The 21,550-nt window shown below is 37.8% G+C and overlaps 1 protein-coding gene across 2 annotated transcripts in view; it reads right to left on the bottom strand.

Annotated features, from left to right (window-relative positions):
* Positions 1 to 2,204: 2,204 nt before the first annotated feature.
* RNF182 (ring finger protein 182) overlaps positions 2,205 to 21,550 on the bottom strand; it is a 101,888-nt gene continuing 82,542 nt past the window's right edge. For both annotated transcript variants that reach the window (XM_066372246.1, XM_066372248.1), the window contains exon 2: positions 2,205 to 4,865. In XM_066372246.1, the coding sequence (XP_066228343.1) occupies positions 3,916 to 4,656 (741 nt within the window). In that variant the 5' untranslated portion in view covers positions 4,657 to 4,865 and the 3' untranslated portion in view covers positions 2,205 to 3,915. The remainder of the gene's footprint in view (positions 4,866 to 21,550) is intronic.

Here is a 21,550-nt window from a genome sequence, read left to right as displayed (position 1 = left end):
GGTGCGTGTGTGTGCATGTGTGTGTGTGTGAGCGTGGTGGAGAGCAGGTAGTGAGAACACAGTCCTTAGTTTCCACAAAAGAAGATCAAAGCTAATGAATAAAACTAAAAAAAAGTTTAAGAAATGGTCATATGAATACTGTTTTCTGAAATTCAAGAAGAAAAAAAGGATTTTTAGAGTAGAAAAATCTTAGAAGCACCCATCAGGAGCAACTGTTTCTCAGTGAATGTCCTCCGACATTTAGCTTCTGACACAATGAACACGCATAACTCTGAGAAAAATAGAAATTACTTTTGAAAAAGTTAGTCCCTTTGAGAAAGCAGTTTCGTTAGAGTTGTAGTAAAAGCCAGACGTGAGCGGTTTCGGGAGCATGAATGAGGGTGAGAATGTGGAAGTGGGCAGGGCGTGGGAGGGCCCGTCACGTGAGCAGAAGTCCAGGCAGGCGCTGGGGTGCCAGGCCTTAGAGGAGGTGTCCCTGGATGTAAGGAGGTCAGAATGGCACACAGCATCCATATTCACCACGCAGAAAAACTGCCTCAGAAACTCTGTGGAAGGGTCACAACTAGGGTATGCAAAAAGAACAAGTTTCAAAAAATGCAGAAACACGTGGAATTATATTTACCTGCATCACCTTGTCTGAACCCCATGGTCACAGAGCTCACACTTAAAATTGCTAAATCAGCTTGCCTAGCAATACAGGGGCCCTCTAGCTACCACCTAGACCTGGTTGACATACCGTATTTCTCCATGTATAAGACGCACTTTGTTCCGAAAAATTTGGGATCTAAAAACTGGGTGCGTCTTATACGGGTTTTTTTACTTGCATTTCCCACCTTTCTGCACTTGTTTTTGTGCTCATTGTTGAAGACAGTGATTCGTCATCAGACACAGATGAGGACAAGCTAATGGATGGGAGTTTTGACAGTGAGAAGGAGTTGTATGAATTTTATGATAAATAAAACTTGAGTTCAATAATTGAGTTCCTTTATGTAATACTTTTTTTTTTCAAATTTCCGGCCCCAAAATTAAGGTGCATCTTATACATGGGAGCATCTATACATGGGGAAATACAGTATAAGGAAATTTCTTCAAGGGTATCTTTGAGGCCTAATAGTATCTGTGAACTATCAGGCAAATGCTCATCATGTGAGGGTCTTCCAGCAGGTGAGCATAAGGTACACTCACGTTACAACTAGCTCAGGTAACTGCTTTGCTTAACCTGATTCTGTGCTGGTTTATGTAAAGATTTTGGAAGTGAATAAAACCATAACTCTTTATTAATATATGGTACCAATCACTAATTATCATAAGCATATAACTGTTACATATTCTAAATTATTTCTATTTTGACTAAAAGTGGTCATATTTAGATATCAGGTCACTTTTAGAATTCACCCAGAACACATGAGGTGAGTGATTCCCCAACCAAAATGGATTCTATTTTGTTGAGCACCTAGGCAAAATCTGAAAAACAAAACTGAAAAATGTATTGAAAAGTAAAGACAGTATTTTTTTGTTTCATTTTCCCTAATTTTCCTCCGGAACTTAAAAAAAAAGTATGAAGGCCTTTTACAAGTGGGATGGCTTAGATCAGCTTTATCAGAAGATTCTGAAACCTTCATGCATATGATAAAGGGATTAGCTGATTCCAGAAGTTCATGTTTGCAGCTACCTAATGTAAACAGAGGTCCAAAATAATCAGTAAATTTCAACCATGAGTCAGAGAAATCAAACTTCTAGTTTGGAAATAATAACAATTTAATGAACAAACAAAACATCACAGTGAATAAAATATTAAAGCATTATCCTTTTTTTCCATTGAACAGCATAGTTTTTAGTTGTCATACAGATTTTACAACTAAATCAATTTACCAGGAACTAAAAAAAGGAAAGGACATCACAATACAGAGAAAAATACAAGTTTAAAACCGCAGACATTATACAAATAAGCAAAGTGCACAGTACTCATGTCCAGAACTTTCTAGAAACCTCATCATAAAACTCACCAATTTTTTTGATGTTACATTTTTAATATCAAATTTAACATCATTTTTGTTCAGACAAAATGAACATATTTTTTAAAACCTTATAAATATATAAATCCAAACCACAAAATATCTTCTAACCATGTTTTTACTCTAAGTACAAATGGACTTTTGGAAATTGCATTCACAATGTTATCTAAAGTAGATTTTTGGGAATCATATGTGTATTTAGCTGTATTTGGGGACTTAAATTCAATGGAACACATCCTATATATACTTTTCTGTCTTACTCACCTTGGGCATACCTATTCTCAAAGTTAACAGATAGTTAAAATCAAACTACTATTCTAGAAATAAGTGTCAATTTTTCTGTAAAAGATTGGAAGGAGTCCACTGTAATTATATCTCACAAGTGTTTCATCACAAACAAGCTAAAGTTGTCTTCGTAATGCCCCTTTCTAAGAATTATAAATACTTTAATGTTAATCATCACTCATGGGTTTCAGAGACTAGAAAACTTTTGTTGTCTAGTTTCTATGGACATTCTATTCCCTCAAACCTAAAATATGCTTTCATAAATATATACGTTCAACTTCCCTACATCATGAAAAGAAGTTCATTACTTCACGTCACACAGCTTACATTTCATTTGAAATCAATTGTATAAGGACTTGAATACATTCTAAAATGGACTCTGCCACCTTCATTTTACTTCCTTGATAGGTCCTTCCAAGCAGAACATCCGTGCTGTGTGCTTCTTGCCCATCTTTTGCATGCCCACAGCAACACAATCTCGCACGTAACCCTTAACCTTTACATTTTGGTTAACTCAGTAAAGTACAACAAAATATTTCAGCTCTCAGCATGTCAAACTATGAACCAGAACATCTCATTCATTGTTTCTGGGTTTCTATTATTACAATTTACCCCCAAATTGTTATAGGATTAAGTTAAATAAATCCACAATAGGAATTTAAAATACAACAGGGGAAAAAAAATCAAAATCCTCATAAACTTGTAGCAACTAATTTAAATGAAACCTCATTCAGGATAAGGGGTGGGGCTAATTAAACAACATGGTTATAAGAAAAAACTAAACTAAATTCTTAAGGGAAGATACAAATGAAGAGTTCCATGAACAAAACTGCTGTGTAAGAATTTCAAAGATAGGGAAGAGGAGATAGTAAATATGGGGAAAGGGTAGGTCTCACAGACAGGTAGCCATATTATCATGAAGTTTACTTTGATGCAAATGGCTTAATGTTTTTAATTCTCTTTAGTATTGTGGAAAACAGATATTTAATTAAAACCACACAAAGGAATGAAGCTGAGTTTCCTTTTGACAAAGGAGCATGTGCAAAGGGAGCAAGCACCTCAACTGTAGTGGCAGCCCACATAGAGCAGAATTAACTTATATGGAGAGAGCCAAAGCAGAATTTTGGAGTCCTAACAACAGAGCGGGGGTATACACACTTTTCAAATGGATGTGTCTTGGAACAGCTCTCCTCTAGTGTCCACCCTCCATCACAGATTATCAGTGAAATGAGAAGAGGAATGTTCACTCCTAACCTTCCACAAAGACCTCAACTGCAGCCATACACCCCCATCCCCCAGATCAGTGTCTGTCTCATAGGGCTAAGAGAAATCCTGCCCTTTCTCCAGAAGACGCATGCAAAGAGCTCCATGAAGGCTTAGCTTACACATTTTTGCTTCTTTGCTAACACCTAAATAGAAGTGAATGTTTGTACTTCCAGCACACAAGAAAAACAACTTTGTTGACATTTAATGAAAAACAGACCACAGACATATGGCCAATGGCTTTGTTAATGTCATGAATGCTAACCATAGAGAATGTAGAAGAAAATATATGATAAATTACCTAACTTTGAAACATGGCAATGTATGTCAAATTTCTTAGTTTGCATATTGATTAAGAAGGTGCCATACAGTCTAGAAATTCATGACACACACACTGGCAAAAACCATATACCATCAGAATAATAAGGCTTGAAGGGACGAGGCTAACGAAGATGACCCCAAGAGTGACCTTCTTAGAGACCAACAAGTAGATTCCTAAGGGTAAGGAGCTGAAGTAAACTAAACCTAGCAACCAAAACAACACCCGGATGGATGTCTGAAACAGCAGGGAGGTACAGTTCCACACAGTCCAGTTGTGTGACACAGTGGTAACAGAGTCGAAACTTGTAGGCCTATAAAATTCCACCACAGGAGTAGAGCTCAGAGACGGGGAGCTCTCCCTCTGCACCTCCATAATGGTGATAACCAGGCAGTTGGAAGAAGTGTGAGAAGGACTGATGAGGGAGGCCAGCCTCTTGGGGGTCAGCAGCAGCTCAGTGGGGTTTTCCGGCAGGCACTTCTTGCCTTTGCCTCCACAAGTCAAGTTCACAAGGATGTTGTTGTCATCGGGTAGGCTACTAACTTCATCATCCGGCAGGCATGTCTCAAACCTGCAGAAAGGACAGACGATAACACCTTGGGGGGAGTCCCCAAAGTCTATAATCTTATAGAGGCATTTGGCACAAACCCTGTGACAACACTCCAGCACTTTGGGTTTCCTCTGTTTCAGGTTGTATCGACTATAGCATATCTTGCACTCGAGCTCGTCAGAGACCTGAGATTCTGCAGCATCTTCTGGTGCTTGACTAGCCATCTTGAATTATATATACAATCTTTGGCCAGATACGTCTGTAGAAGAACGGATTCAATTAAGGTGTCCCTCTGAATATCACATCATCCAAATCATGCAGAGGTGCGAAAAGGCAGGAAAAATAGTGACAAAAACAAAAAATCTTCCAGGCATTTTCAGCTTCTACATATAACTCTGTCTCAAACACATATTTGAAAAGGCCAAATAGGGGTCTGCAAAGGAAAAAAGAGAATCTAATATAGTGAAGAGTTCTACTGAAAAGTGCTTTATGGGATTTTCTGAGCTTCAACAATTAGAAGCAGTAAATTTAAAAGATTACATCCCCTTCACTTTTTTCACACATTTCTGCCCCCAGGACAGAAATCTGTTATTATCTCCACACTCAACTTTTTCAGTTCATGAATATGACAGTAAAGAAGGAATTAAGACTCTTTGTGGTGTAAAATACACTCAGAGCATTCTAAGTATAGCTAGATATAGTGATTTTCTCACTGAAACTTGTAATAAATTCTTACCTCTTTGAAAATAAAATAAGTCATTTATCAGAAACAGATACCTTTATCATCAAATTCAATTCAATATAGACCAATGTAATGTCCTTGGTGTAAATACCAGTTGTCTAAATACCCCCAAGAGTGCTTAGGAACACACAAAAGAAGAGAAACCTTAAGGATAAGTGCTGAAAAAATAAATAAATAAATAAAATGAAAAAGTGCTTAAACTGTTTTCAGAAAGCACTTTGATAGAGATGACAGCATATTTAAATACAGTAGACTGTTCTCACCTTCCCAGTGTAAAGAAATCTGTTCTATATGCCTTTACCATCTGATTATTCGATTTCAAACTTTTTGTTTTGATACTAGTCTGAAATCATAGTTGTACTATATATGAATGCATGTATTACAAAATTGGTACCGGCCAACTGCTATGTATCCACCCTCACACAAAAAAGATACACAGACACAAGCATCAATTTTTCCATCTCTTTTCCTTCTGTGTGCCCTAAATATTTTCTTCCTTCCCAATCCTGATCCTGTTCAGAAGACATCTGTCCATATCACTGCAAAAGGTGACTTTATTTTGCCCACAATTCTACAAAGCTGGCTTTTTATTCTGTTGTAGGATGAACATCTCCGGATGACAGTCATGGACAAGAAGGTGTGCTAATACTACCACCACATCCTGTCCCAGCTGCCTTCATAGAATGGTCGCTAATCACTGGTGATCTTCTTACAGGACAGCTCCCATTCCTGCAGTTCCCCTGGTAGCCACACAGAGACAAAGGCCCTTCCAAACTGAACATGTTACATTCTCCCTGCAGCTGCCTTCCCACTCAGCCTCATGTCGTCTAAGTCACAGGCACACTGAAGTGGATGAGAAATAGAATTCACACTAGTGATTGCCCTTATTGCCACCAAAAAAACTGATGTGTGAAAAAGAAAATAAAGTATGCAAACATATACATAATAACATCAGGAAAAGAGAGAAACATTCAATGAGGATAAATGAGCAAGATTACATCTAAAAGCACAGAAGGCCCTAGTATACATATAAAAACACCAACAAAAGGCTTTTATGTAATAAAATAGACACCTACCTTACACCACTCACAAAAATTCACTCAAAATGGATTAAAGACTTAAATGTAAGGCTCCTAAAAGAAAACACAGGACTAAAGCTCCTTGACATTGGTCTTGGCAGTGATGTACTGGATATGACACCTAGAGCACGAGCAACAAAACCAAAAGTAAACAGGTGGCACTCCATCAAACTAAAAGGCTTCTGACAGTGAAAGAAATGAGCAACAAAATAAAAATATCACTTATGGGCTGGGAAAAAATATCTGCAAATCATATAGCTGATCAGGGGTTAATTATCCAAAATATATAAAGAACTCATACGACTCAATGGAATAGTATGCAGCCATAGAAAGGAAATCCTGGCCCTGGCCGGTTGGCTCAGTGTTAGAGCGTCGGCCTGGCGTGCGGAAGTCCCGGGTTTGATTCCCGGCCAGGGCACACAGGAGAGGCACCCATCTGCTTCTCCACCCCTCCCCCTCTCCTTCCTCTCTGTCTCTCTGTAAAGCCAGCAGGCACGGCCAGGGCCACTATCACAGCAGCCTGGCTCATGCAGGTTTGCATTGGATTCGGACAGTCGGTAAAGAAACAACGGAGCCAAAAGCTGACGGGCCATAGTCTTTAATCCTAGCTTGCACTTGGCGGGCAAGCAAAAAACACACACTGGGCTCCAAAACCCACTCACATTCAGTGCTCACAAAGCTACTGACTTATCCGAGTTTCCTAGAATCAAAGGTTTCTAGCTCACCAGCCTTATTCTCCTCAGTTCCCCATCTCCTTCCTTCTCTCTACACAAACTCTACACAAACTGGCATCTCACTCAGCACTCCACCATCTTGGCTGCTTCTCCTGGCCACATGGCCTCTTTCCGCTGCTTTCTGCTCTGCTCCCTCTGCTCTCTCATGCTAATCATCCCAGGAACCAAGAGCAAGCTCCCGCTCCATCCCCATTTTATAGTGTAGAAATCCAAACCCTTAATCCAATATACAAAATAGGGAAGTCTCTAATACAAAGTCACTTCTCTGAGGCATGATTGGATTGTACCACCCCACATCAAAACGGGTGGGAAAGGCTTAATCCCAAAACCAAGCCCCAGGCTACAGGGATTCTGCCTGCCCACAGAGACACACATTAATATCACCTGGGCAACGGTCTCCACTTGGGCAGCGCCACTTTAACAAAGTGAGCATAATACATTTTATCTGCCCAACACTCTCTCTTCCCCTCCCGCAGCCAAGGCTCCATTGGAGCAAAAGATGGCCCGGGCGCTGGGGATGGCTCCTTGGCCTCTGCCCCAGGCACTAGAGTGGCTCTGGTCGCAACAGAGGGACGCCCCGGATGGGCAGAGCATCGCCCCCTGGTGGGCGTGCCGGGTGGATCCCGGTCAGGGCATGCGGGAGTCTGTCTGACTGCCTCCCCGTTTCCAGCTTCAGAAAAATACGAAAAAAAAAAAAAGGAAATCCTTTGATTTTCAGCACATGGATAAACTTTTAAGGCATTATGCTAAGGTGAAATAAGTCAGGCATAAGTTTGATCTCATATGTGGTACATAAAAAAAATAGAAAAAGTCATCTAAAGATTAGATTTCTAGTTACCAAACAGAGGGAGTACAGAAACAGAAAAAAATCGATGTACCAAGAAACTTCCATGCCATCCAGAGGGAGAATAAGAGAAAATAAAGCCAAAAAATAAAAACAGAAGTAAAGGAAAGCAGGAGGCAGAGATACAGACAGTGGCAAAAGACAGATGCCTAATGAGAGCTGGGCTGGGTTTCTGGATCTAACTGCCCGTGAAGGCATAGCCCATACTTCTCCTTTTCTGCTTATGGTTGGATATCTGCTATTTACAACACAAAGAGCCATGATACAATTAGCATTTTGAGAATTTACTGTGTTTTTTAGATCAAAGTTTCAAGTTAGTAGTAGTAAACAGAATTGAACAAAACAACCCAGAGCCAATAGGAATTCTTTTTTTTTTTTTTTTTTTTACAGGGACAGAGAGAGTGTCAGAGAGAGGGATAGACAGGGACAGACAGACAGGAACAGAGAGATGAGAAGCATCAATCATTAGTTTTTCATTGCAACACCTTAGTTGTTCATTGATTGCTTTCTCATATGTGTCTTGACCGCGGGCCTTCAGCAGACCGAGTAACCCCTTGCTGGAGCCAGCGACCTTGGGCTCAAGCTGGTGAGCTTTTGCTCAAACCAGATGAGCCCTCACTCAAGCTGGCAACCTCGGGGGTCTCGAACCTGGGTCTTCCGCATCCCAGTCTGATGCTCTATCCACTGCGCCACCGCCCAGTCAGGCCCAATAAGAATTCTTTACTTTTAAATTTTTATTTGCATGAGTACGGGTGCACATGCCCACACATATACACACAATTGTATGTACATAAATATACAGAAGTCGTCATACATATTGTTTCAATGGTCTCCGTGTGTGTAGGTTCTTTTTTTATTTGGTTAATTTCTCCTCTTTACTTTCTTCCACCCTGATCAGCCTGAATACCATGCCCTTTCCCCCAGTAGCCTATATTAACATATACCTGGTATATTTTGTTCCATATACAGGCACAGACAAAAGTAGGCTTATGGTTATGAATATGTAAAACAGAGTTTATTCTTGTATTATTTATTAATTACCATATTATTTATTTATATTGTAACTGTAAGCCTATTTTTGCTATGCCTATATATTTCCACATACATACATTTATCCATGTACACATAATTGTAAAGACACACATAAGCACACTCTTTTCCATTGCTCTTGTCTACTGTACCATACCCAGTTTTCTGCATCTCACTTTTCCCATTCAAAAATCGCTCGTGAAAATCTTTCAATTCAACTGATAGAGCCCTAAATTCCTTTCTAAATGGCTACATGATAGTTTACCATTTGGATATGTTATAATAGCCTACTATTCCTTTTGTGGTAAACATTCCTTTATCTCCATTTCCCCCCTACACATTACTCCAGAACACAACCTTGTGATACATGTCCTTACATATGGGTGTTTTTATTTCTTTAAGAGAACAAAGAATGGAATTCCTGGGTCATACAGGTATTACTTCTAACATATGTTGCTGGTTTGCTTTCCAACAGACTATAACACGTACCACAACCAGTGATATGATACCATTTCCCCTGACAGTAGATATGTCATCATTTTGAGTTTGAGTGTTTTATTTATTGGCCTTCTCTATTTGCTCTATCTGAACTGCGTCTTCATATTTTTTGCATAGTTTTCTATTGGATTGTTGGGACTTCTAGTCAACTTGTAAATGCTCAGCCTGACCTGTGGTGGTGCAGTGGATAAAGCATTGACCTACAGTGCTGAGGTCGCCAGTTCGAATACCTGGGCTTGCTTGGTCAAGGCACATATGGGAGTTGATGCTTCCTGCTCCTCCCCCCTTCTCTCTCTTTCTCTCTAAAAATGAATAAATAAAATCTAAAAAAAAAAATTGTACATGCTCTTTGTCATTCCAGATATTAAGCTCTGTCCTCTGTGTTGCAACCATTTCCCCCAAATTTACTACTTATTGGCTTTGCTTAATATCCTGTGAAATACAAAATATTTTATTTTTGTAGTCATGTTTAACTTCTGAGCCTTTAATCTTAGTTAATACTGCTCTTAATATTATACAAATAGTTATTTTCTTATAAAATTGGTCTTGCTTTATTTTTTAACTTTACTTCTTATTTTTATATGTGGTGTAAGGCAGGCTTCTAATTTTATTTCCTTCTAGGCAAACAGCCATGTGTCCATCCCATTTGTTAAATAATCCATTATTTTCTGATTAAGATATAATCGTTGCCATATATTAAAGTCTCATTTATTCTGAGATCTATTTCCGTTTTCTTTTGTATGACACTGATTTGTCTAGCCATCTGATTTGACCATAATAATTTGAATACCATGGCATTGTAGTATATTCTGATATCTGGTAAGTCTCTTCTTAGTAGTCTTTGTGGTTAATTCATTCAACTATTTATTAAGTGTCTCCTATGTTCCAGACACACTTAAGGGTGTGAGGCGACAGTGAGCAAACCCCTTCCCTCACGGAGTTCATATTCCAGTGGTTTTGGAGGGAGGCAGTGGGAAATTCACCGTGGATGTCACTTAACCTTCTGTTACACACTTCCAAATCATTTTATCAAATTGAAAAAAAAAATAACTGTTGGGATTAGAATTTGAATTGGATCAAATGTAAACTTCAAAATTAAGACTTCAATCTAAGAACATGGTGTCTTACTTGTTCAAATCTTGCTTTATGTTCTTCAATAAGCCATTTTCATTTTCTCCATGTTTCACACCTTTCTTGTAAATTTATTCTTTACAAGTATTTTATGTTTTTATGTTAGTATTTTATGTTTTTTCACTATTGTAATTTTTTCCTGCTTTTCATTCCTAAAGACCTTATGCTATTATAGGGTGGGAGGATTATTTTGTTTATTTTGAATCAAACAACTTACCAAATTCTCTTCTTCATTCTAACAGTTTTTACTGGGAGTCTCTTGGATTTGCAAGATATGCAATCATGGAATCAGGAAAAAGAGACAATTTAACTTTTTTTTCCTTTTTCTTTAGTGAGAGTAGGGGAGGCAGAGACTGACTCCTGCATGCATCCTGACCAGAATCCACCCAGCAAGCCTACTAGGGGGTGATGCTCTGCCCATCTGGGGCCATTGCTCCGTTGCAACTAGAGCCATTTTTTTTTTTTTTTTTTTTTTTTTTTTTTTTAGTACCTGAGGTGAAGGCCATGGAGCCATCCTCAGTGCCTGGGGCCAACTTACTCCAATGGAGCCATGGTTGCTGGGGGTGGGGGGAGAAGAAGAGAGAGAGAAAGAAGTAAGAGGGGGTCGGGGTGGAGAAGCAGATAGGCACTTCTCCTTATACCCTGGCCAGGAATCAATCTCGGGACATATACCCTCCGGGCCGATGCTCTACCACTGAGGAGATAATTTAACTTAGTCCTTTCCAATATTTATCCCACTTATTTCACTTTTCTTATCTTCCTGAATTCACCAGAAACTGAAAGATGTTAAATAATAATTCCCACAAGAATTTAAGCTCCACAAGTTACAGCTTTCTGCCTTCCTTCTTCATTCCTCTGAACACAGAACAATACCCTGGCCCAAAATAGTTGCTGAACATGTATTTGTTAAATGAATAAGTCCACACTGGTAGCAAGGCTGTTTAGTTCTTGATACCAATTGTAATTTTATTGTTTTATTACTTAAAATGATACTCATTGTGGATTTGGGTAAATGGTCTATTATATTTAGTTTCTATTCTTTTTGTTCTTAATTTATACTTCTTTTTTTTTTTTTTTTTTTTTTTTTTTTGGATTTTTCTGAAGTTGGAACCGGGAAGGCAGTCAGACAGACTCCCGCATGTGCCCGACCGGGATCCACCTGGCATGCCCACCAGGGGGCAATGCTCTGCCCATCAGGGGCATTGCTCTGCCGCAACCAGAGCCATTCTAGTGCTTGAGGCAGAGGCCATGGAGCCATCCTCAGTACCCGTGGCAACTTTGCTCCAATGGAGCCTTGGCTGTAGGAGGGGAAGAGAGAGACAGAGAGGAAGGAGAGGGGAAGGGGTGGAGAAGTAGATGGGCTCTTCTCCTGTGTGCCCTGGCCGGGAATTAAACATGGGACTCCTGCACGCCAGGCCGACGCTCTACCACTGAGCCAACCGGCCAGGGCCCACTCTTGTATTCTTGGAATAATATTCTATCCACTAATATTCTATTTAGAATTCTTGCCTCTATAGTTAACATTAAATTGGGCTCCCCACTTTTTTTGCTCTATTGATTTTTGTAGCTAAATGTATGTTTAATTTACAAATGAATTAGGAGTTTTTCATAATCTTCTGGAACAGTCTGAGTAATGGTACAATTATTTGTTGTTTAAAGGTTACTTAAAACTTGGCTATAACTCCATATGATCCCACTGCCTTTCAAAATAGACCTTTAATCACTTTTCCAATCTATTCAAGTTTTCCCTTCTTCCTTAATCAAATTTGGACATTTGTATTTGGCAAGGAAATAATCCATTTCTTCTGGTTTTCCAAATTCTTTGCCGTAGAGTTGAATGCAGTTATTTTTGTAATCTTCTTTGAATCACTCCTACATCTCTGATTATCTCCTTTTTCTCATTTCTAGCCTTGTAAAGTTTTTACCTTTTTGAATTTTCTAATCAGATACATAAAGCTTAGTTTTATTGTTTCAAAAAAATAGCTATTATATGTATTTATCTTTTCTGCAATCTGTTTCATCTTCAGCTTTTATCTTTATTATTTCCTCTTTCTAATGTATTTTATTTGTCATCCTTTTTTCTCACTTCATAATGAGTATACTTTGTCTTTATTTTTAATAATGCAAACATCCAAAGGCTGCAATATTTCCACCAACTACAGCTTTAACTCTATCCCATAGTTTTTGGAATCAATTGTGCTCCTTTTGTTGATTTCTAGATACTTTGTAATTTGACTTTTGTTTTCAGCTTTGATACAAAAATTATAAAGGGTACTTTAAAATTTCAAAATAATAGCCTGAGCAGGTGGTGGCACAGTGGATAGAGCATCGGACTGGGATGCCGAGGACCCAGGTTCAAGACCCCGAGGTCGCCAGCTTGAGCGCGGGCTCATCTGGTTTGAGCAAAGCTCACCAGCTTGAGCCAGGGGGCGCTGCTTGAGCAAGAGGTCACTCGGTCTGCTGAAGGCCCACGGTCAAGGCACATATGAGAAAGCAATCAATGAACAACTAATGTGTCGCAATGCACAACGAAAAACTAATGATTGATGCTTCTCATCTCTCTGTTCTTGTCCCTGTCTATTCTTCTCTCTCTCTCTCTGTCTCTGTAAAAAAAAAAAAAAAAAAGAAAGAAAAAGTAAATGGCTGTTGTTTTAAGCCACTAAGTTTTGAGGTGGTTTGGTTTGTAACAGTAGATAACCAACATATCAGTTAAACCATCCCTTTCCAAACTAACCCAAAGTTCAGCTCTGTCCAAAGAAATTACTTTGCTCATTTATCAATGGCTATCATTTCTACCTGGAAGACTTTCTTACATACTTTGAAGCTGCCTAAACCTGTAGTTCTTGTAATTTTTGTGTTAGAACATTTTTGGTCAAAATACAGTTTCTGTATATTCTTCTATATATAAACTTTTATCATTTCCACTACATATTGTCTGTTAATTAAGACAGTTTCTCTAAGGTGCTCAAAATTTTTAGAAACACTGCATATACCTTCACAATGGTGAAGGGTAATATAAATTCAATATCATTCCCATTTTATAGACGTGTAAATGCCCACAGTAGGTAAGCATTTTCTTCAAGATTACATAGAAGAGACAAAAGGAATTCAAACACTAGGCTGTCACTAATCCTATTTTTTCTGTCCAGGGCTCTATCCTGTGTGTCACTCTCCTGTCAATACAAATTAATTTTTACATTGCTGGATGAGTGTAGCTTCTTCAAGTATTTCTCACAGTTTTCATTTGCCTGAATAGTGTTCACCGAGCCCATAAACCATCTCAATTTGACATTAACAGGACTGATTATATTTTCCCCTTATGAAACAGCAACAACTGCCAAGTTTCAAGTCCTATTTCCTGGACCCTCTTCCCATTCTGAAAAGTAAACATTATCAGGATAGCTCTCTACATGATGGGACAATATATATTAAAGGGATCCCTAACAAAAAATGGATACAAATTAAGGCATTGCTTAGAGATGGTGTTAAGACTTGATTCTACTTTTAATGTCTTTTTGTGCAAAATGGAACATCACTATTCAAACATTTCCATTTCTTTACCATCAGTTTTTATGATGTCTTAAATTCTCTGACTAATAACACTATCTCCCAAAATATATGAGAAATTCTGGCACTTGTAATATCATTCATCTTTGTGAATAATCAAGGCAGAACATTGGTTTTAGGCACAGATGACATACACTTGCCATCTCTCTAATGCCAAGTCTCTCGTTCACAAAACCCTATGCCCCAAATCTTAGTCTTTATGACACTTGAGTCTTAAATTAGGCTTAAACCATACATGTGGCATATACCCTCAAGAAAGTCATTTTTCCATGTAGAGATTTATATGTTGGCTTCCAGTTAGAGTGTGAAAGACTCACATTACTGTTAATAGTTACTAATCACCAACAATATTCTGGTTACATTTACAATCACCAGAGTTCTCCCCTTAGGAAACATTAACAATATTTGAACTTTTGTATAGTGCAATAGACTCAGAACTGAGGTTTCTGCTATGCCTTTTCACTGAAAACAATCTTCTTAGTGTAATAAAAGGTTCTAATTTAGAAAACCCTACCTGACCTGTGGTGGTGCAGTGGATAAAGCTTAGACCTGGAATGTTGAGGTCCCAGTGCAAAACCCTGGGCTTGCCCGGTTAAGGCACATATGAGAAGCAACTACTACAAGCTGATGCTTCCCACTCCTCCCTATATCCCATCTCTCTCTAAAATCAATAAATAAAATCTTCAAAAAATAAAAAAGAGCCTGACCAGGGAGTGGCATAGTGAATAGAACATCAGACTGGGATACAGAGGACACAGGTTTGAAACCCCAAGATTGCCGGCTTGAGCACGGGCTCACCAGCTTGAACATGGGATCACAGACATGACCCATGGTCGCTGACTTGAGCCCAAAAGACACTGGCTTGAAACCCAAGGTTGCTGGCTTGAGCCCAAGGTCACTGGCCTGAGCAAGGGATCACCCGCTCTGCTGCAGGCCCTCCCACCGCCCCGGGTCAAGACATATATGAGAAAGCAATCAATGAACAACTAAGGAGACTAAGGAACCACAACGAAGAATTGATACTTCTCATCTCTCTCTCCTTCCTGTCTGACTGTCCCTATGTGTCCCTCTCTCTGTAACAAAAAAATTTTTTAATTAGAAAAAAGAAAAAAAGAAAACCCTAAAACAACAGGTTCAGCAGTTGCCAAGCACTCATTCTTTAGTATCAACAGCTGACTCAAAATGAATTTAACCTACAATACTAATAACCCTTAGTGGTTGCTTAATAATACATTGAGCACCTTCTAGAAAACTTCCCTCGAAGATGAAAACTCTAACTTTACCACTCTTTCATGACCAAGCAATTTGATTTAATGGGTAATTATAACTATTTATCAGAATACAGCCAAGTTATTGATCTAGAATTCTAGGCCTCTATTTGGGATGAAAGGCCTCCATGTATACATGTGGAGGAGGGATTTATTGTGCATCTTTACCAGCTATTTTAAACCAATGAATATCTAGCAAGAAAGGAGAAAAAACATATACTCCTGACTCTGTGTATAGTTTTCCATATCACTCAGGACCCTCATATCCAGCCAGGAGCATGGCCTCTGCCTGCAGGCAGTCTGAAATGGAAGCACAGAGGATCTGCAGTCAGGGGACCTAGATCTGGGCCCTGGCTCTGACATGAATAATCTTACCTTGGACTCAGAAATAACACCTGCCTCACAAGATTGTTGTGAGAATTCAATAAAATAATACAGTTATTTATATTTTGCATAAGTAAGCACTATATGGATGCTATTAGAAATTCAGAAATAACGTATCAATTGATACTTTTAAAGTATTTCAGCATTCAAAACTGGCAATGGATATAATATGCACTGAACACAATATCAAAAGGTACACAGGTTTTCTGTCCATAAATAAAGCCCAGACCAAAATAACCATAAGCTACCAGTTTTGCAAAACATAATAATCTCTACTGCCAGATGAATTAAAAGAGAAATTTTATTTTATTTTTTTCTTGCTTATTCTACCTCTATGGGGCACTAACAGCTAATGTATAAGTCTATAAATTTACAGTGTTTGCTTGGTAGCTCACTCTTTACTTGAAAGAGGCAAACAAGGATGTAATTAAAGGAGATCAAGGGTTAATAGAAATACAAGCTGCAAATTACATTATTAAAAGTGACTGAGTCCTTCCTCATTAGACAAATCTTTTTCCTATTAATTTCTTCCTCCATAACTTTCCTTGGCCAAAGTTCAATAGAACTCTATCCGTATCAAAAAGCAATAAAATGTCTAAAGAAACTAAACTAACATAGGTTCTTTGCACCATTTCTATAATTTCAAACTTAGGTAGAGGTAGGTTAATTATTTTGATGCTTATTTCACTAAATAAAACTAACACTACACATGCATACTCACACACTCACACACACACTCACACACACACACACACACACACACACGCACACGCACATGCACATGCACACGCACACACTCAAATGTTCTCTCATCTTCCAAACCAATGTAACTGCTTTTGGGGGGAAAAAGAGGTAATGTACCTACTGATCAAAAAGTACATGATTATACACCTGAAGACATGACTGAAGATCACAAACTTTCAATATTATTTTTATCAATATATTAGTAATTGATAAGAAAATCATGTTCAACTACTATAGATAGTCACATAAAAGAGCAACAACTGTATTTTAATTCTTGATGGACTCAGGATGTAGCTTCTTTGATACTATCTCTTTCACTTAACCATTCAACAAGTGTTTACTTAATGCCTTTACTGTTATGTGTCAAGCTATGTGCTGGATACCAGGATGCAAAGATAAATGAGATGAGATTTCTGAAAGTAGAAGCTGATAATAAAGGTAAGTGAATCTTTTTCTGCCTTCACCTTCTCTTCTCACCTTTCAAGAGCTTCCTATCCAATGGCAGCACCCTTCCTCCTGAAACCCTCTCTTCTTATCACTTACGTGATGTCCCACTTTCCCAGTTCCCTTCCTGACCCCTCTTTCTGGGTGTTTTCTGCCAGCTCCTCCTCTATCAAATCTCTAAATGTTGGCACACCATAGCACTTGGTCTTGAGCCATTGCTTCTTCTCTATTTGTATTCTTTCCCTTGTATTATCTCACTCCAACAGCTTTAAATACCACCTGACAGCTCCCTCAACTTTATGTCTGCAGCTTATACCTTTCTTCTGAGTTCCAACTGTCTACTGGACACCTCCACTTGTATTCTTACAAACACTTCTCTTTTTTTAATAAACTTTTATTAATTTTCATGGGGTGACATCAATAAATCAGGGTACATATAATCAAAGAAAACATGTCCAGGTTATCTTGTCGATCAATTATGTTGCATATCCATCACCCAAAGTCAGATTGTCCTCCATCATCATCTATCTAGTTTTCTTTCTGCCCCTCCCCCTCCCCTTCCTTTCTCCCCACCCCACCCCTGTAACCACCACACTCTTGTCAATGTCTCTTAGTCTCGTTTTTATGTCCCACCTATGAATGGAATAATGCAGTTCTTGGTTTTTTCTGATTTACTTATTTCACTCCGTATAATGTTATCAAGATCCCACCATTTTGTTGTAAATGATCCAATGTCATCATTTCTTATGACTGAGTAGTATTCCATAGTGTATATGTGCCACATCTTCTTTATTCAGTCTTCTATTGAAGGGCTATTTGGTTGTTTCCATGTCTTGGCCACTGTGAACAATGCTGCAATGAATGTGGGGCTGCATGTGTCTTTACGTATCAGTGTTTCTGAGTTTTGGGGGTACATACCCAGTAGAGGGGTTGCTGGGTCAAAAAGTAGTACTATTTTCAGTTTTTTGAGGAACCACCATATTTTCTTCCATAATGGTTGTACTACTTTACATTCCCACCAACAGTGAATGAGGGTTCCTTTTTCTCCACAGCATCTCCAACATTTGCTATTATCTGTCTTGTTGATAATAGTTAATCAAACACGTGTGAGATGGTATGTCATTGCAGTTTTTATTGCATTTCTCTAATAACTAATGAAGATGAGCATTTTTTTCATATATCTGTTGGCCATTTGTATTTCTTCCTGGGAGAAGTGTCTGTTCACGTTCTCTTCCCGTTTTTTTATTGGATTGTTTGTTTGTTGTTGACTTTTATGAGTTCTTTGTATATTTTGGATATTTGGCCCTTATCTGAGCAGTTGTTTGAAAATATCATTTCCCATTTAGTTGGCTGTCTATTTTGTTGTCAGTTTCACTTGCTGAGCAAAAACTTCTTAGTCTGATGTAGTCCCATTCATTTATATTTGTTTTCATTTCTCTTGCCTTTGGAGTCAATTTCATAAAATGCTCTTTAAAACCAAGGTCCATGAGTTTAGAACCTATGTCTTATTCTATGTACTTTATTGTTTCAGGGCTTATATTTAGATCTTTGATCCATTTTAAATTAATTTTAGTACAAGGGGACAAACTGTAGTCCAGTTTCATTCTTTTGCATGTGGCTTTCCAGTTTTCCCAGCACCATTTGTTGAAGAGACTTCCTTTTCTCCATTGTGTGTTGTTGGCCCCTTTATCAAAAATTATTTGACCATATATATGTGGTTTTATTTCTGGACTTTCTATTCTGTTCCATTGGCCTGAGTGTCTATTTTTCTAACAATACCATGCTGTTTTGATTGTCGTGGCTCTATAATATAGTTTGAAGTCAGGTATTGTAATGCCCCCAACTTCATTCTTTTTCTTTGGGATTACTTTGGCTATTTGGGGTTTTTTATACTTCCATATAAATCTGGTGATTTTTTGTTCCATTTCTTTAAAAAATGTCATTGGAATTTTGATGGGAATTGCATTAAATTTGTATATTACTTTGGGTAATATGGCCATCTTGATTATATTTATTCTTCCTAACCAAGAACAAGGAATATTCTTCCATTTCATTGTATCTTTTTCGATTTCCCTTAACAATGCTTTGTAGTTTTCTTTATATAAGTCCTTTACATTCTTTGTTATGTTTATTCCTAGGTATTTTATTTTTTTGTTGCAATCGTGAAGGGGATTATTTTTTTTAGTTCGTTCTCAAATGTTTCACTGTTGGCATATAGAAAGGCTATGGACTTTTGTATGTTAATTTTGTATCCTGAGACCTTACTGTATTGGCTTATTGTTTCTAGTAGTCTTTTTGTAGATTCTTTGTGGTTTTTGATGTATAGGATCATGTCATCTGCAAAAAGTGATACCTTTACTTCTTCTTTTCCAATACGGATGCCTCTTATTTGTTTGTCTTGTCTTATTGCTCTGGTTATAACCTCTAGCACCACATTAAATATGAGTGGAGAAAGTGGATAACCTTGTCTTGTTCCTGATTTAAGGAGGAAAGCCTTCAGTTTTATGCCATTTAATATGATGTTAGCTGATGGTTTATCATATATGGTCTTTATCACGTTGAGATATTTTCCTTCTATACCAGTGGTTCTCAACCTTTCTAATGCCGTGACACCGCAATACAGTTCCTCATGTTGCGGTGACACCAAACCAAAAAATAATTTTGGTGGCTACTTCATAACTGTAATTTTGCTACAGTTATGATTTGGAATGTAAATACCTCATATGCATTATGTATTTTCTGATGGCTTAAGGCGACCCCACTGGGGTCGCGAGCCACAGGTTGAGAACCGCTGTTCTACACCCATTTTGTTGAGAGTCTTAAACATAAAATTGTGTTGTATTTTATCAAATGCATTTTCTGCATCTATTGATAAGATTATGTGGTTTTTGTTCTTTGTTTTGTTGATATGGTGTATTACGTTAACCGTTTTACGTATGTTGAACCATCCTTGAGGTTCTGGGATGAATCCCACTTGATCATGAAGTATTACTTTTTAATATGTTGTTGTATTCAATTTGCTAGTATTTTGTTTAGTATTTTAGCATCTGTATTCATTAGAGATATTGGTCTGTAGTTTTCTTTTTTTGTGCTGCCCTTGCCCGGTTTCGGTATGAGGGTTATGTTGGCCTCATAAAATGGGTTTGGAAGTATTGCTTCTTCTTCAATTTTTTGGAAGACTTTCAGTAGAATAAAAACCAAGTCTTTGAATGTTTGATAAAATTCGCAAGTATAACAGTCTGGGCCTGGACTTTTATTTTTGGGGAGCTTTTTAATAGTTTTTTCTATTTCTTCCCTACTAATTGGTCTGTTTAGACTTTCTGCTTCTTCTTGACTCAGTCTACGAAGGTTCTAGGAATTTATCCATTTTTTCTAGATTGTTGAATTTAGAGGCATAAAGTTTTTCATAATATTCTACAATAATTCTTTGTATATCTATAATGTCCGTGGTGATTTCTTCTCTTTCATTTTAAATTTTGTTTGTATGAGTTTTTTCTCTTTTTTCCTTGGTAAGTCTTGCCAAGGGTTTGTCAATTTTGTTGATCTTTTCAAAGAACCAGTTCCTTGTTCTATTAATTTTTTCTATAGTTTTTCTGTTCTCTATTTCATTTATTTCTGCTCTGATTTTTATTATCTCCTTTCTTCGGCTGGTTTTGGGTTGTCTTTGTTCTTCTTTTGGCAGTTCCTTAAGATGTGAAGTTAAGTGGTTCACTTGGGCTCTCTTGTTTGTTCATAAAGGCCTGAAGTGATATGAATTACCCTCTTATCACTGCTTTTGCTGCATCCCATAGATTCTGATATGCCATATTGTCATTTTCATTTGTCTGTATATATCTTTTGATCTCTGCACTTATTTCTTCTTTGACCCATTCATTTTTTTAAAGTATGTTGTTTAGTTTCCACATTTTTGTGGGGTTTTTTTCCTCTTTTTTGCAGTTGAATTCTAGTTTCAAAGCTTTATGATCAGAAAATATGCTTGGTACAACTTCGATTTTTCTGAATTTGCTGATGTTATTTTTGTGGCCCAACATATGGTCAATTCTTGAGAATGATCCATGTACATTGGAGAAAAATGTATACTCTGTCACTTTGGGGTGAAATGTCCTGTAGAAAAATATCATATCCAGGTGCTCTAGTGTTTTGTTTAAGGCCAATATATCTTTATTGATTCCCTGTTTGAATGCCGATCTAGAGCCATCAGGGTTGTATTGAGGTCTCCAAGTATGATTGTATTTTTGTCAGTTTTTGTTTTTCGGTCAGTAAGTGGCTGTCTTATATATTTTGGTGCTCCTAGGTTTGGTACATATATATTAAGAATTGTTATGTCTTCTTGATTCAGCGTCCCCTAAATTATTATGAAATGACCATATTTGTCTCTGAGTACTTTTGCTGTCTTGTAGTCAGCATTATCAGATATGAGTATTGCTATGCCTGCTTTTTTTTTGGACGTTATTTGCTTGGAGTATTGTTTTCCAGCCTTTCACTTTGAATTTGTTTTTATGCTTGTTGCTTAGATAAGTTTCTTGTAGGCAGCATACAGTTGGATTTTCTTTTTTAATCCATTCTGCTACTCTGTGCCTTTTTATTGGTGAGGTTAATCTGTTTACATTTAGTGTAATTATTGACTGTTGTGGGCTCCCTATTGCCATTTTAT

The sequence above is a fragment of the Saccopteryx leptura genome, chromosome 3 (genome assembly GCF_036850995.1).
Source record: "Saccopteryx leptura isolate mSacLep1 chromosome 3, mSacLep1_pri_phased_curated, whole genome shotgun sequence".
In the NCBI taxonomy this organism is placed as follows: Eukaryota; Metazoa; Chordata; class Mammalia; order Chiroptera; family Emballonuridae; genus Saccopteryx; species Saccopteryx leptura.
The sequence above is the reverse complement of the archived record's forward strand: the minus strand, read 5'-3'. Positions and strand labels throughout refer to the sequence as shown.